Below are 22705 nucleotides of genomic sequence, written 5' to 3' on the forward strand. Positions count from 1 at the left end.
TTCACCAAGTGTTGTGCCTTATGAACCATTCATTAGTGTTATTTATTTCTCCCAGAGTGACTCTAATGCTATACAATATTCTTCCTCTTATGACAAATATCTAATCGTATATAAGAATAATTATATATATATATATATATATATATGATTTTCTATTTTCTCCAAGAAATGCATTAAGTGTCAACTTGATTGATTAATAATATTACAGTTCGAGGCTTTATTTTTGAACTCTAATCATGATTTAAATGATTTAAGAGGATGTCCCTAAAACTCAACCAATTTCACAGCCTGAATTACCTTAATACAATAAGGTTAATATGCGATTTACAGTAACATCAATAAGAATAAATTTAGTTATTGTAGATAGAACGATTTATGATACTAGAACTATATTCTGTTTAAAATAGTTTTTATATCACTTTTTAATGAAATTAAATGAGGGCTTAGAGAAAACATACACTGTTCTTTCAAACTTTAGTACACCGATAATCAATAATAACTCCCAATACAATAGCAAATGGTGGGATTATATGGACGAGGGCTTCTTTAAGTTGCATTCTAAGTCGGGTTCGAATTTCGGCTGTTGCTTTGAAATGATACTTGATTGCCCACAAAATTGAGAGGAAAATGAGCGAAAGAGCCGGTGTAGAAAACGTTGTGAACACTGAAGATTAACGCTATGATTGCTACTGCTCGGAAATAGAAAATTCCAGTTCCACCACTGTTCACAACAATTAAAATTAGAACTTTCATGCATAGTTGTTAGATTGCATGGTTATCGGCAATTTTTTAGTAATTTCTAAATTTGATGGTTAATAATGCATGCAATCATGCTGAAGATGCCATATAGAACTTGAGATTAGGTAGTAGTTTTAATTAGTTATTTTCTAAATAAGTATACCAGCAGTGGTATTAAATGTAATGGTTTTTTGGAATAGTATAATCTGTAATAAAAAAAAGTTGTTTGATTATGCTCTAAAAAAAATAGAGCATACTATGTTTCTTCATTGTTGGAGGTTTGTTTATTTTTCTTGTTTATCATCTTTGCTGTTATAGATTGGATTGTGCAGGTGTTCATATTCAACATTTAGTATTAGAGTTGAAGGTGTTTGGAAGACAACAGCATGGCAAACAATTTGCAAATCCCAGAGTTTGATGGAGTTGATTACCAATATTAGTCAATCAAGATGAAGACTTTTTTGATTGGAAAAGATTTTTGGGAGATCGTTGAATCCGGATATGAAGAGCCTGCAGATTGGAATACTCTCCAACCTAATGACAGGAGATTGAAGAAAGAAGTTGAGAAGAAGAATGCAATGGCATTGTTTCACATTCAGATGGCTCTTGATAAGAGCTTGTTTCCCCGAATTGCTGATGCACAGACAACAAAAGAGGCCTGGAAGACTCTAAAAGATTCTTACCATGGCAATGAACAGATCAAGGTTGTGAAGCTACAATCCTTGAAAAGAGAATATGAGAACTTGAAGATGAAGGAGACAGAGAGTGTGGGAGATTTTTGTGTGAGAGTGAAAGATGTGACTAATAAAATGGCCACTTTGGGTGAATCTATTGCTCAAAAGCAAATAATACAAAAGGTATTGAGATCTCTAACCCCAAGATGGAATATTGTAGTAATTGCCATAGAAGAAAGCAAAAATTTAGCTACCGTGGAGTATGATGAATTGGTTGGATCTCTTATATCACATGAGGATAGAATAAGGGACACATCTACCAGTGTTAATGAGAAGGCTTTTGCTTCCCAAATGCAAATTTCAAAGAACGATGGTGCTAGCAGCAGTAGTAACAACAACAAAGGCTCGGGAAGGGGCAAAAATCAGAATTTTTCAAGAGGATCTAGAGGAGGAGGAGGTGCTCAAGGAGGAAGAGGTAGAGGAAGATTTAATAAAAGGAACATCCAATGCTATCATTGCAATAAGTATGGACATTTTGAGAGAGAGTGTAGACTAAAATCAGGTAACAATAATGCAAATCATGCTCAACAAGATAAGGATTCTTGCTCGGGTAATTTATTTTTGTGTTATGGGAAAGGTGAAAGTAATGTGAATGATGTTTGGTATTTAGATTCTGGATGCTCTAACCATATGCCTGGTAACAGAGAAATATTTTCAAAGCTTGATGATAGTTACAGATCCAATATTACCCTTGGTAATAACAATACTGTGGATGTTGTGACCAAAGGAGCCATGGATGTTCAGACAAAGGAAGGTATGAAAAGTGTTCAAGATATTTATTATACTCCCAAGTTGAAGCATAATTTATTGAGTGTTGGGAAGCTATGTGAGAAGAATTATATGGTAGTATTTGAGAACATGCAATGTACTATCTATGATAAGAATCGAAAAAATAAAGTGATTACAGTTGTTCCTATGACAAAGAATAGGATGTTTCCTTTGAAGTTTGGTCAAAACGACAATTAGATTGTCAATATGGCTTATGAGGATAAAAGTTGGTTGTGGCATCTCAGGTATGGCCATTTGAATTTCAATAGTTTGAAGAATCTAACATCAAATGCATTAGTTCTTGGATTGCCTAAGGTTGAAGAGCATAAACAGATTTGTGAAGGGTGTGCAAAAGGGAAACATTCAAGGGAATCATTTTAAAGATTTTTAGAATTTTTGTGAGATGAATGACATCAAAAGACAACTCACAACTGCATACACACCCCAACAGAATGGAGTGGCTGAAAGGAAGAATCATACTATGGTAGAAATGGCAAGGAGCATGTTACAAACCAAGGGTTTGAACAATTCTTATTGGGCTGATTCAGTTGCTACAGCCATATATATTCTCAACAGGAGTCCTACAAGTGCCCTACACAAGATGACTCCATATGAAGCATGGTATGAGAAAAAGCCTAACGTAAATCATTTTAAAGTTTTTGGTTGTTTGGCTTATGTTCGCATCCCTGATCAGAATAGGCAAAAGCTAGATGCTAAAAGTGAATCATGTATTTTTGTGGGCTATAGTGAGGAAAGAAAAGCTTATAGATTATTCAATCCTATTACTAATAAGATTTTTGTTTCAAGAGATGTGATTTTTGATGAAGGGGGAGTTTATGGTCATCAAAAACAACATGTTGGAAAGCCAAAATCAGTTTTGGGTGATGATGATATTGCTGATAATGATAATGAGCAGCCAGCTAATGGTTCTATTTCAAGATCACCAAGCCCACCAAGAAACCCCTCACCAATCCCAAGAGCAAGTCCATCCTCAAGTCCTCCAAGGAAGGTAAGAAGATTGAGTGATATCTATGAGAGCTGTCAAAATCAAGCACACGAAGAAGATCCAATAGGTGAGACAGTAAATTTTGCATTACTTGCTAAAGCTGATTTTGAGCCATCATGTTTTGAAGATGCATGCGCTAATGAAGTTTGGATGCAAGCAATGAATGAAGAGATGGATTCCATTGATAGGAATGAAACATGGGAGTTTGTAGATCTTCCACATAAAAAGAAGAAGATTGGCACAAAATGGGTCTATAAGACAAAGTATAATAGTAATGGGAGTGTTGAAAGACACAAGGCAAGATTGTTTGCTAAAGGTTTCACTCAAAGGTATGGCATTGATTATGAAGAAACTTTTGCACCAGTAGCAAGACAAAAAACTATTAGGATGCTAATCTCTCTTGTAGCTCAAAAGAAATGGAGTATTCATCACATGGATGTGAAAAGTGCCTTCTTGAATGGGTACTTAGAAGAAGAGGTATATGTGGGACAGCCACAAGGTTTTGAGATTCAAGGCAAAGAAGATTATGTCTACAAGTTGAAGAAGGTTTTGTATGGCCTCAAGCAAGCACCACGTGCATGTTATGCAAGAATTGATGGATATTTTCAGCAGAATGGCTTTCAAAGAAGTAAGAGTGAACCTACCCTTTACTACAAACAAGAAGGTAATGATATTCTCATTGTGAATTTGTATGTTGATGATTTGTTATATATGGGTAGTAGTTCAAAGATGAAAGATGAATTTAAAGTTGCTATGATGAATGAGTTTGAGATGAAAGATTTAGGCCTCATGAAGTACTTTCTTGGCATGGAGGTTTATCAAGGTAAAGATGAAATTTTTATTTGTCAAGAAAAATATGCAAAAGATATGTTGAAGAAATTTGATATGGCAGATTGTAAACCTCTTTCCACTCCAATTGCTCATGGAGTTACATTATGTAGAGATGATGGTGCTAAAATTGTTGATGAGACATTATATAGGAGCATTTTGGGGAGTTTGATGTTTTTAACTCACACAAGGCCTGATATTGCTTATTCAGTTTCATTGGTTTCAAGGTATATGACAAATCCATCAGAGGAACATATGAAGGCAGCCAAGAGAATTTTGAGATATGTGAAAAACACAGTAGATTTTGGCATTCACTATTCTTCTAATAAGTTTGAGCTTGTTGGCTTTAGTGATTCAGATTGGGGAGGTTGTTTGGATGATTGAAAATCTACATCTGGTAATTGTTTTTCTTTGGGTTCTGGTTTAATTACATGGAGTTCAAAGAAGCAAAGTATGGTTGCTCTCTCTTCTACAGAAGCGGAATATGTTGCAGTCACTTCAGCTGGCACACAAGCTTTATGGCTTAGAAAGCTTCTTGAAGAAATTGGAGAGATACAGGTTTAGCCTACTGTTATTTTTTGTGACAACATAAGTGCCATTAAATTGGCCAAGAATCCGGTTCATCACAGTAGGACCACACACTTTGATTTGAAACAACATTTCATCAGAGATTTGGTACAAAATAAAGTGGTTGAGTTGAAGTACATCAGCACAAAGGAGCAAATTGCAGACATCTTCACAAAGGCAATTGCAAAAGATCAGTTTTTGGTACTCAGAAATCGAATTGTCAGTCCTCTCAGCATCAAGGGGGAGTATGAAGATTAACGCTAAGATTGCTGCTGCTCGGAAATAAAAAATTTCAGTTCCACCACTGTTCACAACAATTAAAATTAGAACTTTCATGCATAGTTGTTAGATTGCATGGTTATCGGCAGTTTTTTAGTAATTTCTAAATTTGATGGTTAATAATGCATGCAATCATGCTGAAGATGCCATATAGAACTTGAGATTAGGTAGTAGTTTTAATTAGTTATTTTCTAAATAAGTATACCAGCAGTGGTATTAAATGTAATGGTTTTTTGGAATAGTATAATCTGTAATAAAAAAAAGTTGTTTGATTCTGCTCTAAAAAAAATAGAGCATACTCTGTTTCTTCATTGTTGGAGGTTTGTTTATTTTGCTTGTTTATCATCTTTGCTGTTATAGATTGGATTGTGCAGGTGTTCATATTCAACAAACACCTCACCCCATAACAACAATCTATATTTGCCCTGATGCTCTGTATTTGCAGAGGGTATTGTGATGAGGATGGTTGCGCTCAAGAATGCAAGTTCAGTGGAAACTACGGAGGTCCCCAAGCTCAAAACTGATAAATTGGCTATCAATGATCGATCTGCAATAAGCTTTGTTTGTAAACGTTCTCGAAATAACCAGGCAATAACAACTGTGAGGGAAGCAAACATGGCAAGGCTATCAGAGAACAAGAACACTTGAAATAGAGTGTTCAATGTGAGTCGAGCAACTCCACTATTAGTATTCGTAGAAACGTCTCCACCATGACCATGTGCAGGGGAAACTCTTACACTCTTACTATTAATTCCACTATCACTATCATTATCATCAATTCCACCTGGTACAGTAAAAATGGCTGCAAATGTGATGGTTGCAATGAGTGATGCCACAAGAGTGTCCACGTCCATTATTCTCTCAATTCCTTTGCTTTCTTCTTTGAAATGCAGTGGATTTGATGTTGAAGGTCTGGAACTTCCTATATAACTTCGAGATCCTCCGATCTCTTCCAGGATCCAGGTGATCTTGGTTGAATTGGACTCATTTTCAAAAGCTGCAGGATCAACTTTGTCAATTGCTCGAAGTCCTTCACTGTTGATAGCGTTCACATCTACAAATGGTAAGAGATATTCTACAAGCTGCAAAGTAAGGAAGGGATACTATCTTATTATTATTATCTTAATAGTGTTTGACATGTAATTTTATGATGTAATTATGTATAGCTTCTGATGTCAATTGTGCAAAGATAATTTTGCACAACAGGTTCTACTAGCTATATATAACATTATCTTAATAATTTCACTACAGTGGAAAGCAAAGGAAAAAGGTAGAATGATTTCAATATCATAATGTTTGTAAAAGAGAAAAAATTAAAGCTGCGTATATAAAACCCCAAACCTCTGGATCCACTCCATTGATGATGGCCAAGTGTAGCAGAGTATTTCCAGAAATGTCTCGGTCGTATTTCACCACTTCTGCCATTTCTTCTATCTTGTCTTGAGGGAGAAGCATCTTCAGTATCTCAAATTGATTGTGTTCTACGGCAAAGTGTAGAGCAGTCTTAAGGTCCTTACTATGAATTTCAGTGCAATAAGGCATTTTAGATAGGAATTCATGCATCATCTCCTTATCACCCATTATTGTTGCCAAATGTACTGCACACCTTCCAAACTTATCCTTCTTTGTCATTAAGCTTTTGTTAAATATATTCTCGAAAAACCTCCAAGTGAATTCTGTGTTTAAAATTTCACTCACAATTTTTACGTTCCTCCCATGAACAGCCAAATGCAATGGAGTAGCACCGTGGATGTCACGCACAATCATAATGAGCTTCGTCATGTTGCAGAAACAACGTCTCTGAAGTATCAGCCTTACTATCTCTGCAACACATCCACGTTTAAATCAATAGATGGAAAATGATAGCAGTCTTAGGCAATACAACAAAGCTAGGGTAATTATAATTGAGGTTAGCAATGACGCTTTACATCTAGCAAATAAATCATCCAAGCATATGGGAAACTTTATTTATGCCCATCCCAGGGCCCATAGACAATGGTATAGTAACAGTTCTGAGAACCCCCCGCATAATATAGTTTGTAGAAATGCAATAATGGTAGATTGATATTAGCATATTATAACATTACAAAGAGAGACATAATATGAAGAGAGACATAATATGATCTAAATGTAACATTACAAACTGATGTTGTTTTAATTGATATGTAGGAAATATTTTCTATGGAGTGTTCAATTGTAATATTGTTATTAGAATCAAGAGTGTAGTTTTTTACTTAAATTTATTGGTTGAATAGTGGTTCACAAGAACCAGTTTTTAATGAGAGTCAATGGAACACTTTGCTCTCATTACTTCTACATCATGTTCACAGCAGCGAAGCATCAAGATTTTCTATAAGATCGTCCATCCAACTATTATTTTAGCTAAAAGCTATCTAATATAAATAGATATCAACTACTACTCATACAACATAGATAGAAAACCTACTTCAAAGTTAAAATTCTTGATAACGTTATCATAAGTTGAGATTTGATGGTGAGGAATACCTAAATGTTGTCCGTAAGCAGCCACGTGAAGGCAGGTTTGGTGGTCTTCCCTTGGCCAGAGGATGATATATAGCGGCGTAGCATCCAACAAAATCCCAACTGCTTCAACATGGCCATGCTCTGAAGCAATTATCAGAGCCGACTCTCCAAACTGATTGCGTTTATTGGCTGCGCACTTGTTGTATTGCAGAAGAGTAGTTATAATCTCAGCGTTTCCCCGCTTAGCAGCTCCGTGCAGCGGCGTATTGAAATCAGCATTGCGAGCTCCAGAATTACAGCACCCATTTTGTAGAATCCATTGAACCAACATCAAATGGCCTTCCCTCGCAGCAATGTGAAGGACACTATTGCCTCTAAACGTAACTTCCCTCACTTCTCGAGTGTTTTGCTTGTACAGTTTCTTGATATAATCAGTATTGCCATCCTTGCCAGCATTGAAAACTTCAGAATTTATCTTTCTCAAGTGTTTTCTTCTAAATCTTCCTTCCCCGTTCTCTCTCAAACTGTTGAGTCTCTTATTGGAAATCTCCTCGCACTTTAATTAATCTTCATGCTTTATCACTTTAAAAAATATTATCCATCTTGTCTTTGAAACCTCCTTAAATTAATAAGCGATACATGTTTTCCATGCAGTGCGTAAAAGCGAAATCCCCGTCATTTTGTTCTCGTTTGGAAGAATTTCGTCCGCTTTAATGTTTTCTGTGCCTGTGCTTTCTTTACCAAAAGAAGAATAAATAAAGAGTGATGGTCTCCTAAATTTTCATAAGTCTCGTCTTTGCAACGAATTGAATTATCTTTTTTTTTTAATAGTTTCGAAGTATTCACAAATCACCTCTTTAAATATTCTCAAACTAGTACTTCTATTTTAAATATTTCAAATATTCTCTAATCATATGGAAAACTTTAAATATGTCTTTATGTTGCAAAACATTTGATTTTAATTGAAGTAATTACATTATCTAAATATTAATTCATCTTTGTCTAAAGGCACCTTCCAAGGTTTGAGCTTTGGTAAATAGCTTTTCATATATCATGTCATTATTTTTACAGTGTTATTCAATCGACTGAGCTAAAACATTTGACAATATACTTATTAGAAATCTTAAATTAAAGATTATTTTTATTTTTATACAAGTTATTTAGATAGGGAATCAAGTTAAACACAAAAAGGGTAATGTTGATCTAATTATAGTTTTAGTAAAAATTTATTTGAGGAGATGATGTAATGAAGAAACATACTATTATCCTCATGATTAAACTAAATTAACTAAATTACAACCATTCAATGTTGTCCATATTCTTAAAATTTTATCAAATAAATTTTATCAAATAAAAGAAAATGAAGTAATTGTGTCCTTTTCTTCATTTAATATGACTATTAGTATTACAATTGTCAAGGTGCATTTAGGTCAATTTGGCTCCTTGCTATATTTGACATATTGGACTCGTCCATTGTGGTAGCTAAAGTATGACATCTAATTTTGGTGTACATTGCCTCAAAATGTTTTAATACATTCTATTGAGGTAGAAATTCTAATACATATGTATTGTTTGAAAATTATTAAAATAAAATAAAGAATACTACTCTCTATATTATTAAGCTGAATATATTAAATAACTAGTTATTCTCTTAGATAAATCTTGAGTTCAAACTCAATAGAAAACTAAAACATCTATAAAAGGATGGAAACGAAGAACATGGGTGTTGAAATTTATTGAGACAATCTATTATTGTTCTTATGTTCAACAAATGATCCCTACGATAGGTTGAGTTGAAAATATGCAATGGCTACTAATAAAGGAGACAATCCATCTAAATGGGGATTCATTTTAAATATCAAAAGAAAACTATTTCTAAGATTATTAAGGATATAATATTTACTTTACAGGTTATTTAACATTTCTGAATATTCATAAAAGAAAGCACAAGAACTATGTTCTCAAAATCAATTGATAATATAACTAAACCATATATATTACTATAGGAAACTATCATAAACTTGTTAGCATAAATGCTAATAGTATTCCTATGGGGGGGAATCCTAGTATTATTGGAGACATGATTCAGAGGTTATGTGTTGCTTTCATGACAAAGTTTTTCATTCATGTCAACATATAGGTTATTCTGTGAAGACTAGCAAAGAAACATATAGAGTTTGGGTTTGTGTAGTTTGAGGAATAAAGATCAACTTATGCGCACTTGGGAATATATTCTAGAGTATATCTAGATGTTATAGTTAAGAACACATATGGAAATATGAAAAATAGATAGGGTTATGATGGATTTAGTGATGACAACTTTTAGATAGTGTTTTTGGAATGAAGGTGCTATTGTTTGGATTGTATCTCCTAATAGAGATAGAATCTAGTTTAGGAAACTTGGACATATGCTGAAGCAATTTTGAAGATGTTGTGGATGATCACACACATTTGGATGATCAATGGGAGGAATTTTATGAAGATAATGAGCTAACAGGTTGCTTGTAATTGTAAAAAAAGATGTAATAATTAAATATAATCTATAAATGTAATATCTTTAGTTGGTCCTATATTATTATTGTAAATTAGGAAAGCCTTGAGAATGACTCAATAATTTTTTTTAGGACTTGGTATAAAGGAAATGTGTTTTCCTTGGTTGTAAACTATTAGTGAGATCATTTCATGACATGTGAACTTAAGAGTGAGATCCAATGCAGATTATATGATGTTATGTATTGTCAAAGCTTACATATCTTTTTGGTTTCAAAAGAAGTGATTAGTGAAGTTGAGGCATCACGAGGTTACAAGGAATTGTATTTGGCATAGAGGTTGTTGTTGAATACTAGCTGATATATAGTTGTATTATTTAGTGAGGATAGTCCTAAAGAGGTTAAGATAGTGGTTCCATCTATCTTCCTTTCAACTTCTAATGTAGCCCAAACTCTTCAAAGTAATAACTTAAAAATTATTAACACAAATTTTCAGAATGCTAGATTCTTCATTAAACTAGTGCCAACTCTACTCTGCCCCTACAATGAAAGAAAACAACTACTTATTATAATTTTTAAAATTACCATGTTTGGCAAATTTTTGGGTAAAACAAAATTTTCCATTTTTTGGTAATTTTCAAACCCATCCTACAAATTTCAATTTTTCCCAAGAAAAGACCCCAACTAAGGCAAGATGAATTGCCAACTAATTTATGAAATCAAGAATATGATTTCGGATTTATTACAAAAAATAACTTTCAAGAAAACTAGAAAAAAAACACAAAAATCTAATTTCAGTCAAAACCCATATTCAAGTCAAAAGTTATGACTCCAAAAAGTTGATACATCAACTCCTAATAGGGCTAGCATAACTCTTAATAGGGTTGGAATTTCCTAGCAAGGATTGAAACTGTTGTAATAGAGACTCATATGCACTGAATGTATTTCATTTACCCCTAATAGGGTTTATCCTTTTATAAAGAGAATTTATATTAATACATCATCTTGTGAGTACCATTCCCACCAGAGTTCTCCATCTAATCAATAATTTCCCTAGTTAACTAATCTCGTGTTATTGTGTATGCTTATCTTTATATGGTTGTTGAATCTTCTATTTACATGTTTCAAAATTAATAAGAATATTGAGAATTTTTAGAATTGTATAACTGATTCACCCCCTACCCCATGTGATCTTGGTGAACTTTACTTTCTAAAAATTGGTATCAGAGCATCAGGTCCTTGAAGGAAAATATTAACAATTTAATGAGATCTATGATGTAGTTCAGGAAAAAAAGTTAGATTTTTGATGGAGTTAACTATTATAGTTGGAAGGAAAGGATGGAGAAAAAATTACTATGCATGGGCTCAAGTTATTGGTTGATTAATAAATATAAAAAGGATGTGATCGAGGAAGACAAGCTTGAAGGTTGTGACAAAATAAAAAAAAGACACATTCATGTTCAATGGACTTCTTAGAGAAAAACTATTGTCAGTTGTTGTTGAAACTAAATTTTCTTAGGTAAAATCTTTAAGACTTTCTTATGAAGTTTCAAAATCTTTGAAAAGTACATTTGAAAGTGATAATAATTCTTGAAAGGGAAGATTAGAGAATTGAATATGCTTATTTCAAGATACTAAAATGTGGAAGATGAATTTTTACAAAGTTACTTTGGTAGAAAAGTATAGATTTTTATTGATATTGATACTTGTGGAGGAGAGAAATCTGAAGATGAAGTTTTATGGAAGATTTTGAAGAGTTTGACATATGCATATAGACATAAAAAAATAAAGGATTGAACAAGTTATTCCCTTAAAAAAAACTTTACAAGTCAGTCTCTTCTTGGGAAATTACAATTAGCAAAAATGAGGATGAGATAGTGTGGACAATTTCTTAGAGTTGAAACTTCTTTTAACATATAAAATGTTCAACTTGTGTTGATAAGGAGTAAAATTACAAGTGGAGATTATGCCAGTAGAAAGTGAGGAAAAGTGGATGAAGACAAAAATATTGAGGAAGAGCTTTTCCTGCTTATGAAGACATAACCTAAAGGTAGGAAAAACTAAAGTCTTGGGCTTGTAATGAATATGGTCATTATTCTTCTAAATTTCCTAAGAGAGTAAATAATTTTAAGAATCCCTACAAATAAAGAATGACTAAGGATTTCCTTTTTTTTCTAATGAAGAGAAATTAAATGCTAGACTAGAAGAATTCTTGAGTTAAAGTGATGAAAAAAGAATTGTTTTTTTTGAGGAAGAAAGCCCTAAAAAAAGAAGTTAGAGAAGAAAAAGCATTAGTATTTAAGGTGTCAGTATCCATCACATATAAACATCATAACTCCATAAAAATAATAAGTGCCCAATGTCCATAAGTCCTAGGTCGATGCATAATCAAACACAATATACAATGTCCAATAGTTGATGATATATCATAATAATAAAAACATTTCTCAAATTAAAAAGTCCATTAGAGTACAAAATTCTTGTCTATGGTGTATACACAATACATAACTAGCACTGTCACCTGACTTCACACATCTCTCTTATTGCCTCAATATAGATGATCTGGCTCCATGAGTCTCTCTACCTGCCTTGGTGGTCTCAAGGATACACCCTCACTATCCCCTCTCTGGCATGTTAGATGGTCTCCTATAATATGAGCTCTCTCTAAAGCTCCTCATCCACTAATCCTTGGGAATGGCTCTCTTGTATGCCTCCCTCCAACATGTATTCTCTTGGCCTAGTCTCAACATGAGCCTCATGCAACTCTCTGCATTCAAACCCAAGTCACAAGTCCTCTCTATCTTCTCTAGTAGGGTATCCTCCCTCTCTGGTATCTCTAGTACTTTATCCTAGTCCCTTAGAACCTCCTCCATCTATCCCCCTAATCTCTCTATCATGTGCTCTAGTTGTGGTGCCCTATCTGCTTACCTCTCTACCTCTAAAAATACCTCTACAACCTGCTCCATATCATCCTCCATACCTATACCTTGCACATATATATCATCTCCCCTCATCTCATCATCCTGGTCTCCTTTAAATATTAATTTTAATTCTTAATCAAAATCATAATTTTTTTTATTGTCATTAAATGGCTATGAATAATGAACTTTTTCCCCTATAAATATTTACCTTTGCCAAGGCTATCTAGTGTTGATAAATAGGAGATCATTTCTACAACAAGTCAAATTGTGATATTGCTATTAGGATTTAAGTGTGTGATTTTGAGTCAAACTCATTGACCCATGTTTCATGAGTAGTGATTCAACACGAATCCATCTCTCATGAGAATAAATAGAATACTTAGCACTCATTGGATCTAGCTGATGCTCATAGGGGTGAAGCACAGGGACTTCCCTGGATGTCACCCATCCCAGTACTACTCCAGCCTCAGTGTGCTTAACTATGGAGTTTCCTCCATGGTTAAACCCAAAGATTGCAACCCATTTGCAAAACCTTGACCAAGTGTTGTGCTTTATGAACCATTCATTAGTATTATTTATTTCTCCCAGAGTCACTTTAATGCTATACAATATTCTTCCTCTTATGAGAATATATATATATATATATATATATATATATATATATAATTGGTATTTTCTCCAATAAATGCATTCAAGTGCCAACTTGATTTATTAGTAAAATTACAGTTCGAGGCTTTATTTTTGGACTCTAATCATGATTTAAGAGCATGTTGCTAAAACTCAACCAATTTCACAGCCTGAATTACCTTAATACAATAAGGTTAATATTCGATTTACGGTAACAGCAATAAGAATAAATTTAGTTATTGTAGATAGAATGATTGATGATATCAGAACTATACCATGTTTGAAACAGTTTTTATATTACTTTTTAATGGAAACAAATGAAGGCTTAGAGAAAACATATTGTCTACTGTTCTTTTAAACTTTAGTACACCCAAAAACCAATAATAATCCCCAATACAATAGCGAAGGGTGGGATTATATGGACAAGGGCTTCTTTAAGTTGCATCCTAAGTCGGGTTCGAATTTCGGTTGTTGCTTTGAAATGATACTCAATTGCCCACAAAATTGAGAGGTAAATGAGCGAAAGAGCCGGTGCAGAAAACGCTGTGAACACCTCACCTCATAACAACAATCTATATTTGCCCTGATGCTCTGTATTTGCAGAGTTTTTGGCAGAGGGTATTGTGATTAGGATGGTTGCGCTCAAGAATGCAAGTCCAGTGAAAACTACGGAGGTCTCCAAGCTCAAAACTGATAAATTGGCTATCAGCGATCGATCTGCAATAAGCTTTGTTTGTAAACGTTCTCGAAATAACCAGTCAATAACAACTGTGAGGGAAGCAAACATGGAAAGGCTATCAGAGAACAAGAACATTTGAAATAGAATGTTCAATGTGAGTCGAGCAGCTCCACTGTGAGTATTCATAGAAACATCTCCACCATGACCATGTGCAGGGGAAATTCTTACACTCTTACTATTAATTCCACTATCACTATCATTATCATCAATTCCACCTGGTACAGTAAAAATGGCTGCAAATGTGATGGTTGCAATGAGTGATGCCACAAGAGTGTCCACGTCCATTATTCTCTCAATTCCTTTGCTTTCTTCTTTGAATAGCAGACTCACAATGATAGTATAAAATATCAAAAGCTATTTACCAAGATTCAATTTATATTTTTCCACATGATTTTGAGAATATTTAAAACATAGAAGAAGTACTCATTTGAAAATATTTATAGAGATGGTTTGAGAATACTTTAATCAGGTTATATGCATCACAAATTAGCTAAATATTTATAAATATATATAAATAACATTAAATATAATTAAGTATTTTATATAAATTTATAATTATATAACTATATATACACATACATATACATACATGTGATGGAAATTACAATTGGATCAATTGTTGTGCTGTCATTGATGCCAAGCCTATTGGAAAGATAGTGTGTTAAACCTACTAGAGAGACATTCACTAATAGTGTAGAGTGTCATATCATTTGATTGATGAAGATGATTTGAAAAGAGGAGGTTACAAGGTGAGCTAGCGAGTGTTGTTGAAGTGATGGGAAGTCATGTATTATGAAAATACAATAGGAACTTGATAAGTTAGTCATTGACACGATAATATGTTGTTCAATCAATATATAAAGTTTTAGAAGGCAATTGGATGAAGATTAGAGTTGATACAAGTCAAAATGATAAGCTTGACTAAGTATCAGTGTTGGTTAGCCAATGAAGGAGTTGAAGAAGAAGATTATGGAACTTATGTAGAAGTTGAACAAAATAATTCAAGTTTCTTGATAGTTATTTCAGAGAAAATGTATAAAGTAATGTTAGTGGCAATTGAGCATAGTAATGGTCGGGAGAGCATGTTGATATAGAGAAATAAAGTACAGTATATGTTGAGCTACATAGTAGTGATTGAACAAAATAATTGTATACAATGATTGTCGAGTGACAATAAAAGTTATAGTTTGCGAAAGAATCAAATTTGAGGCTGACATGGCTGGAATCTTGAATGAGTCAAAGTGCATGGAAGATAAGGATTGATGAGCTCATCCCAAAAAAAACCTATATACATGTGACTCTTTTCCTTCTGAGGTCTTGTGTGTTTAAAAGACTCTATGTAGTTGTAAATGTGCAACTTTGTAACATGCAAGCCATATTAAACTACCATGCATTTCTTTTTTTCTGACCCCTATAAAATATTTAGATGATTCTAATATAGGACTTTAATAGAACAAAATGTAATCAAATGACTAGATGACATTAAAATAAAAGGTGTGCCAAATCATGCAAGTACATTACAAAATGGGCCTCTATTATAACTAAATTTAATCATTTGACTAGATGACATCTTTCCCAATGACTCACCTTAGTTCAAAGAGTACTTAATCCACCAATATAACCTATTAAATTAGTCCTAAATGTCTCAAGTATCTATCTCCTTGGCCAAACTTGACAATTATGCCTATTAGGCCTAATAACCTCAATTATGCCTCTAATGTTGTTTCCCTATATTTTAATCACAACTTTAGGAAAATAAATTGTATATTTGGATACCCATTTGGATTTTATTAAACATATAAAAATATTGGGTAGGGCTTTTTGCGACCTTGTCCATGCTATATCATGATGAGTCTCCTTTTAGGCTTAAAACCCCCTAGTTTTACAAAGGAGGCATAATAAATACTAAGCTCAAAATATTCTAATCCACCAATATAACCTATTAAATTAGTCCTAAATGTCTCAAGTATCTATTTCCTTGGCCAAACCTAACAATTATGCCTATTAGGCCTAATAACCTGAATTATGCCTCTAATGTTGTTTCCCTATATTTTTATCGCAACTTTAGGAAAATAAATTGTATATTTGGATATCCATTTGGATTTTCTTAAACATATAAAAATATTGGGTAGGGTTTTTTGCGACCTTGTCCATGCTATATCATGATGAGTCTCCTTTTAGGCTTAAAACCCCCTAGTTTTACAAAGGAGGCATAATAAATACTAAGCGCAAAATATTCTAACCATTCATAGTATCTCACGATGATCCTAAAAAAGGTTTTTAATTAATTTCTTCGGACCCAAAAAATCTCTATATATTCATACTAAAAAATCCTCACCAAAATGAGCCTAAATATAGAGCATTCTCAAACCTAACCAAGAACTCACTTCCAAGACTCATTGTTTAACCCTACACCATGTATATAATGAATAATTTTATATTTTTACATAAAACTATGACCTCATTTGGGGATATCTTCTACTTCAATAACTATGGAACCACTTTTGTACCCTTTTCCTACTCTTACCAATTGTGTACACATGCAATTTGTTCATCCTGGAATCAAATTTTCTATGTTATCTCTAGTTGGCCAATCGAAGGCTAGTTTCATCCTCTTTTAGTCCATAGAGTCCCTCAAACATTACCAACCACACTACAAAGAATTCTCCCTCAGAGTCTCTAAGTAACATTAAGCATTGATGTTTGAGCATGTATATCTTAGCGATCATGCAAGGTATTAATAAAATGGTCAAATTCTATAGGATTACATTCTCAAGGCGTAAAATAACCCATCTCAATTTTAGGAGATCAAACTTTTCTTGGATTTGGCATCCCTTTCTCGCCTAATGCCAAAAGTCAAAATGTACTCAGTTCAAATGAGAAAGGTTGTATATATTCAAACCGTTTATGCTTAGACCAAATTGTCTTCTCAGTTATTCTACTTGGATGATTCTAGGCTACTTCCAACCTCATTTTCACTAGAGAATCTCTAAGACATTATTGAGTGCACTGCACATAAGTATCTCTAAGGGTTTCTAAACAATATTGGGCATTGATCTTTGAGTGGGCATATCTTTGAGATCATGTGAGGTATAAAAAAATGGTCAAGTGCTACAATATTGCATTATAGAGGCCTACAATAACCTATCTCAATTTAAAGAGATCCATCCTTCTTTAGATTTGGTATCCCTTTCTCGCCTAATGCCAAGAGTTATAGTCTTGTTCATTTCAAATGAACAAGGTTGTATGTATTTTTAAAGAATTCATTTTGAGGTCAAATTATCTTCTCTATTAGCTCTAGAAAGTACATAATGAGTTCCAAGATTTGAGACTTTGTGCCCCAAAAACGCCCCAAAAACTCAATTCAGATAGAGATACTGTTGGAGAGGGAGCAGATGCCATGATATCTGTGGCAAACACAAATAAGGAGACAACTTCGGAGGATATGAGATAAATTCTAATGTGTTTCTTTTGCTCTACGAGTAGAGATATTTAAGGACATCTGTTCAAAACATCGTCATTAATATCATTTTGTTAATTTAAGACCTTTTTATTAGACTTCGGAAACCCTTGTTATCTGAAACGGCTGACAATTTATAAATCAATGGTTTGAAAATCTAGGAAGGACGTACAAGACCATAGAAATATTATGGTCCGCCGGATTGCTCAGTCACTATTTTAATTTGTCCAGACTGAAAAGACTGGCATCTCTCTTTTCCACCAATTTTCTTGGGTGACAAGACTTTGGAATCTCTCTTTTCCACCAATTTTCTTGGGTGACAAGACTTTGGCATCTCTCGGACTGTTGTCTGATAAGGAGCGACGTGTTTGATCTAGGTGAAAGAACAGTGCAGACTCTACACTAGACTTATTACGACGTTCTATAAATTAAAATAAAGTCGCGTCTCTTTCATACTCAATGGCAATATAATATGGCCAAAGAATACAAAACGTAAAGCTTTGACAAAGAGTAAGGTTGACACTTTGGACCGTGGCTAAATAGCAGAAAGAATGTACCAGATGTGATATTTTTTTTAATTTATTAATTAATTTAAAAGTGACAAAACAGTGATTCTGTAATTTTTAAATTAATTAATAAATTTTTAAAAGGGTCAAATCTGGTGCATATATTGTGCTGCATAAACGTTGCTGAGACTTTGTGCTCCAAAAACTCCACTTTAAGATAATTTCTTTATAGAAATCATAGCCCATATCATAGATAATAAAAATAAACACATGGCTTTGGGTTCAAGTCTATACATAATAATAACAAATAATCAAGGCTTTAACCTTTTAACTATAAAAAATCACACAAACACATGATAGGAAGCAAGTTTCTAAATTAATATTCAATAGACCATTATAGATTATGAAGTCTATTATTTATCTATTATTGAAAATAAATTAATAAGTCAGTTATTATTTATTATAAAATACCATTAAAAAGACTAAATATTATTATTAAACATATTCTTACTAATATTAAAAATTATATTAAATTGTGAATTTTTGATATGGAAGATAGAATGATTGAACTTAACACATCATAATAATAATTAAATAAAATATTAATAAAATGTCACAAAATAAAAACTTTATCAAACCATAAAGATATCATTACATATAAATTTCTTTACAAATTTTCTTTTCAAAAAGTTCTATACAATAATATAGAAATAGTCTCTACAGAGTTTCTTCGTGATAGTAAATCGAGAGAGAGTCTTATCATCCATTGCAATAGAAATTGCTACTACAATACAAACAAAAGTAGCTACGAGAAAGTGCACAAGTAACTATTACCATACTCTGTTAAATATAATTACAGAGATGTTGCAGAAGACAACTAGCATGCAGTTTATACCATTCGAAATCTTCAACAGTAGGCCATTAGCTAGGGAGGCCAATTTCACAGCCTGTACTATACCAAAAGATAAATAAAGTTACTATTAATGTCTCTAAACATAAGTTTGGAAATTGTGCGTTAAAGAACAGAAAATATGTGAATTATACAGTCCTAGGGAAAATACAAGAACAACAATTTTCGAAAGGGAAAAACTTACTGATCACATATTGTCACTTGAAAAGTACTGATATCCAAAAGCAATAATAATTCCCAATACAACAGCAAGAGGTGGAATTATATAGATGAGACCTTCTTGGACTTGTTTCCTTAGTCTGGCTCGAATTTCCAACGTAGCATTGAAATTGTACTCGATGGTCCACAAGATGGTTAGCAAAATGAGCGAAAACGCTGGGGCAGAAAAAGCAGTGAATATCTCACCCCATAACAAAGATTCATATTCATCAGAATTATTAGTCATGTTTTTAGAATCACGGGGTACAGTCACAAGGATTGTTGCACTCAAGAACGCCAGTCCAGTAGAGACTATGGAAATCCCCAAACTCAAAGCTGATAACTTGGGCAATAATGACCGATCTGACATGAGCTTTGTTTGCAAACGCTCTCGGAATAACCAGGCAATCACAACTGTGAGAGAACCAAACATGGCAAGACTATCAGAGAACAAGAACACTTGAAAAAGAGTTTCCAATGCCATTCTTGCAATTCCACTTCCAACTCCACTAGGTGAAGGGGCAATTCCTTCAGTCTTTGATTCAGTTTTGCTATCTTTTTCGTCAATTCCACCTGGTACAGTAAAAATGGCTGCAAATGTGATGGTGGCAATCAGTGATGCCACAAGAGTGTCCACATCTATGATTTTCTCAGGAACATTGCTGTCTTGCTTGAAATCTACTGGATTCAATGGCTTTTCTGCAATATAACTTTCAGATGCTCCGTGTTGTTGTAGAATATCTTTCACCTTGTTTAACTTGAGTTCATTTTTAGATTTTGCAGCAGCAGCAGAAGCAGCTGCTATATCAAATGCAGTATGCCCTTCATTATTGATGGCATCCAAATCTACAAACGGTAAAAGGTATTCTACAAGCTGCACAGTTAACAAACGGAATGCTCACCTTAATTGTTCTCAAATTGATTATTACACATATTCATATTAAAACAGTCACAAATATATACATATAATTGTAACATAAGTTATAAAATATAATCTAATGGAAAATCACCTGATTATCTATAATTTTAATTTATGATTTGAACTCACAATAAAATTACGTATAGATCAGATAAAAAACTAAAATATGGTTTCTATAATGTCCTTTGTCTATAATTTTAAAATTTTATTTATGTTGATATAATAATTTATATTTCTACATCAAAGTAATGGTGTGAAATGATTGAGTAGATGCTCATTACTTATATTATTGTTTGGTTGTATGTTTAAAAATTGAATAGAAATTATTCCACCAAATTTATTCTATATTCAGAAAACTTAATTCTTAGTAAATGCTTTTTAAATTTACAACTTCACTAGACTAAGAACTTATTAACAATATGGCTAACTTCTTACTTCTGAAATGTTTTAGAAATTGGGACAATTTCTTGTAAGTCATTTGAATTAATTGCATCTAGTAAATATAAGAAAAACTGAGTAAGGAAGACAATGCTATCATATAAATGTTTAAGTTTTATCTTTGGATCTCTGTTTAGTTGAAGGATGGATTCCCTATATTAAACTTATACTTGATATTTTAGCAATATCTTAGATTCTTCCACTGAACATGGTCTAATGTGCAGCTATCTTCTAGAAATTGGATCAAGTGATGATAGTTGTAATCTATGTTTACGTTGTCTTCTTATAAATGGGCAATGTCTATCTAGCCGAATTTTTGCATCTGATGTGACATTTTTGTTGATTTATTAATTAATTTAGAAATCACAGAAGCACGGTTCTGAGAGTTTTAGATTAATTAATAAATCAAAGAAATAGTCACGTCAGGTGTATTCCTTCGGCTATTTAGCCACGGACCTATAAATGGGGATATTGTACTAGAATAACTTTATATCCTATTTTGAATTCAGAAACTGGAAAAGAGGAAAGAAAGAAAGGTTTTCAAACTCATAATAGTAGAAAAGAAAACGAGAATATAATGACCAACCTCTGGATCCACTTCCTTGATGGCTGCCGAGTGTAGCACTGTGTTTCCAAACATGTCTCGGTCATACTTCAGTATTTCTGCCATTTCTTCTCTCTTGTCTTGAGGGAGTAGCTTCTTCACCATATCAAATTTATTATGTTCTACGGCGAAGTGTAAAGCTGTTTTAAGGTCTGCACTATGAATTTCAAGACAATCCGGCCTTTTTGACAAGAACTCATCAATCATCCCCTGGTTCCCCTTCATTGCTGCTAAATGTATTGCGCACCTGCCTAGCTTATCCTTCTTTTTCATTAAACTGTTGACAAAACACTGTATATAAAACTTTGCATTTAATTGCCTGTCCAAAATTTCACTCACAATCGCTCGATGATTTAGATCATTTCCCTTATGAACAGCAGAATGCAATGGTGTGGCACCGTGGACATCATGAATGATCATAATGAGTTGCAAGATATCACAGAAGCTATTCCTTCCAAGTATCAACTTCACTATCTCTGCAACATGTTAATATTAAAGTTAATAAATATAAAATATACTGTATTTAAAACCTTGAAATGTACTATTTAAAAACTTATTAAGCAGATATTAGCTATAACCACTACCTATGATCATCCATAGGGTTATCAAATGCAACATTTGCAAGAAGCCTATGTTAGTCTATATTTAAGAAAACTATGTCAGTCTATATTTAAGAAAAATAAATGAAGTTGGGGATTACCTAAATGCCCTCCATAAGCCGCCACGTGAAGGCAAGTTTGGCGATCATTCCTTGGCCAGAGGATGATATATAACGGTGTAAATTCCAGCAAAACCTTGACTGCTTCCACGTGACCGTGCTCTGAAGCAATTATCAGAGCCGACTCTCCAAACTGGTTGCGCTTAGCGGCTGGGCACCTGTTGTAGTGGAGAAGAGTTCTAATTATCTTAGCATTCCCCCGCTTTGCAGCTTCGTGCAGCGGTGTATCAAAATCAGCATTGCGAGCAACAGGCATACAACATCTTTTCACATTATCTAGAATCCACTGAACCAATTCCGAATGGCCTTCCCTCGCAGCAATGTGAAGGACAGTGTTGCCTTCAAAAGTAGTCCCTCGAAGAAGGCAGGGGGGAAGGCTATACAAGCTTTTATCGCCATTTTTGGCAGCAAGGAAAACTTTAGGATCCATCGTAGTTCTAGGATTCATCGTGTTCAAGCATGATCTTTTATGGCTTCTCTCTCTTTGCAATTTATAAAGATAGATTGTAGAGTTCTGCCTTATTTCCTACTTTGGTCTTAAAGTCGAAGACTTTTTGCAGAAACTTTGCCCTATGTTTGGACAGATTCTGTACTACATAATGCGTAAAAGTTAGGGTAGGATTTTCTCTCTACGTTGCTTTCGAGAGGCCCGATGTTGAACACGTGTATTCTGTGATCACTAAATTATTATAAAGTTGAGTGTGACTGATGTGTGGGGTTACTGTACAGTGATCCCACATATGCGGTCCGATTCCGCAGTCCGATGGAAATG

At 33.6% G+C, this 22705-nt stretch overlaps 1 protein-coding gene and 1 pseudogene across 2 annotated transcripts; both read right to left on the bottom strand.

Annotated features, from left to right (window-relative positions):
* Positions 1-467: 467 nt before the first annotated feature.
* LOC149558387 (protein ACCELERATED CELL DEATH 6-like) lies at positions 468-14465 on the bottom strand (annotated as a pseudogene).
* Positions 14466-18774: 4309 nt separating this feature from the next.
* LOC149558388 (protein ACCELERATED CELL DEATH 6-like) lies at positions 18775-22394 on the bottom strand. Of its 2 annotated transcripts, none has more exons than XM_089832639.1 (4): positions 21916-22394; positions 21198-21691; positions 19241-20128; positions 18775-19093 (listed from the first exon to the last, which is right to left on the bottom strand). In XM_089832639.1, exons 1-3 carry the CDS (start codon positions 22379-22381, stop codon positions 19244-19246), a joined length of 1845 nt encoding a protein of 614 aa, XP_089688765.1. In that variant the 5' UTR covers positions 22382-22394; the 3' UTR covers positions 18775-19093; positions 19241-19243. The 2 variants fall into 2 exon arrangements, with proteins under 2 accessions (XP_089688765.1, XP_089688766.1); XM_089832640.1 differs by having other exon boundaries at positions 18775-19098.
* Positions 22395-22705: the final 311 nt, after the last annotated feature.

Source organism: Cupressus sempervirens, chromosome 5 (genome assembly GCF_028749045.1).
Source record: "Cupressus sempervirens isolate cs-2001-9-10 chromosome 5, ASM2874904v1, whole genome shotgun sequence".
In the NCBI taxonomy this organism is placed as follows: domain Eukaryota; kingdom Viridiplantae; phylum Streptophyta; class Pinopsida; order Cupressales; family Cupressaceae; genus Cupressus; species Cupressus sempervirens.

Excerpts from the sequence above, each read along its gene's own strand:
- LOC149558388 (XM_089832639.1), bottom strand. The coding sequence starts at position 22,381 with ATGAATCCTAGAACTACGATGGATCCTAAAGTTTTCCTTGCTGCCAAA. Across the intron at positions 21,692-21,915 it reads GGCTTATGGAGGGCATTTAG|AGATAGTGAAGTTGATACTT; the intron begins GTAATCCCCAAC and ends AACATGTTGCAG. Across the intron at positions 20,129-21,197 it reads TCAAGGAAGTGGATCCAGAG|CTTGTAGAATACCTTTTACC; the intron begins GTTGGTCATTAT and ends TTAACTGTGCAG.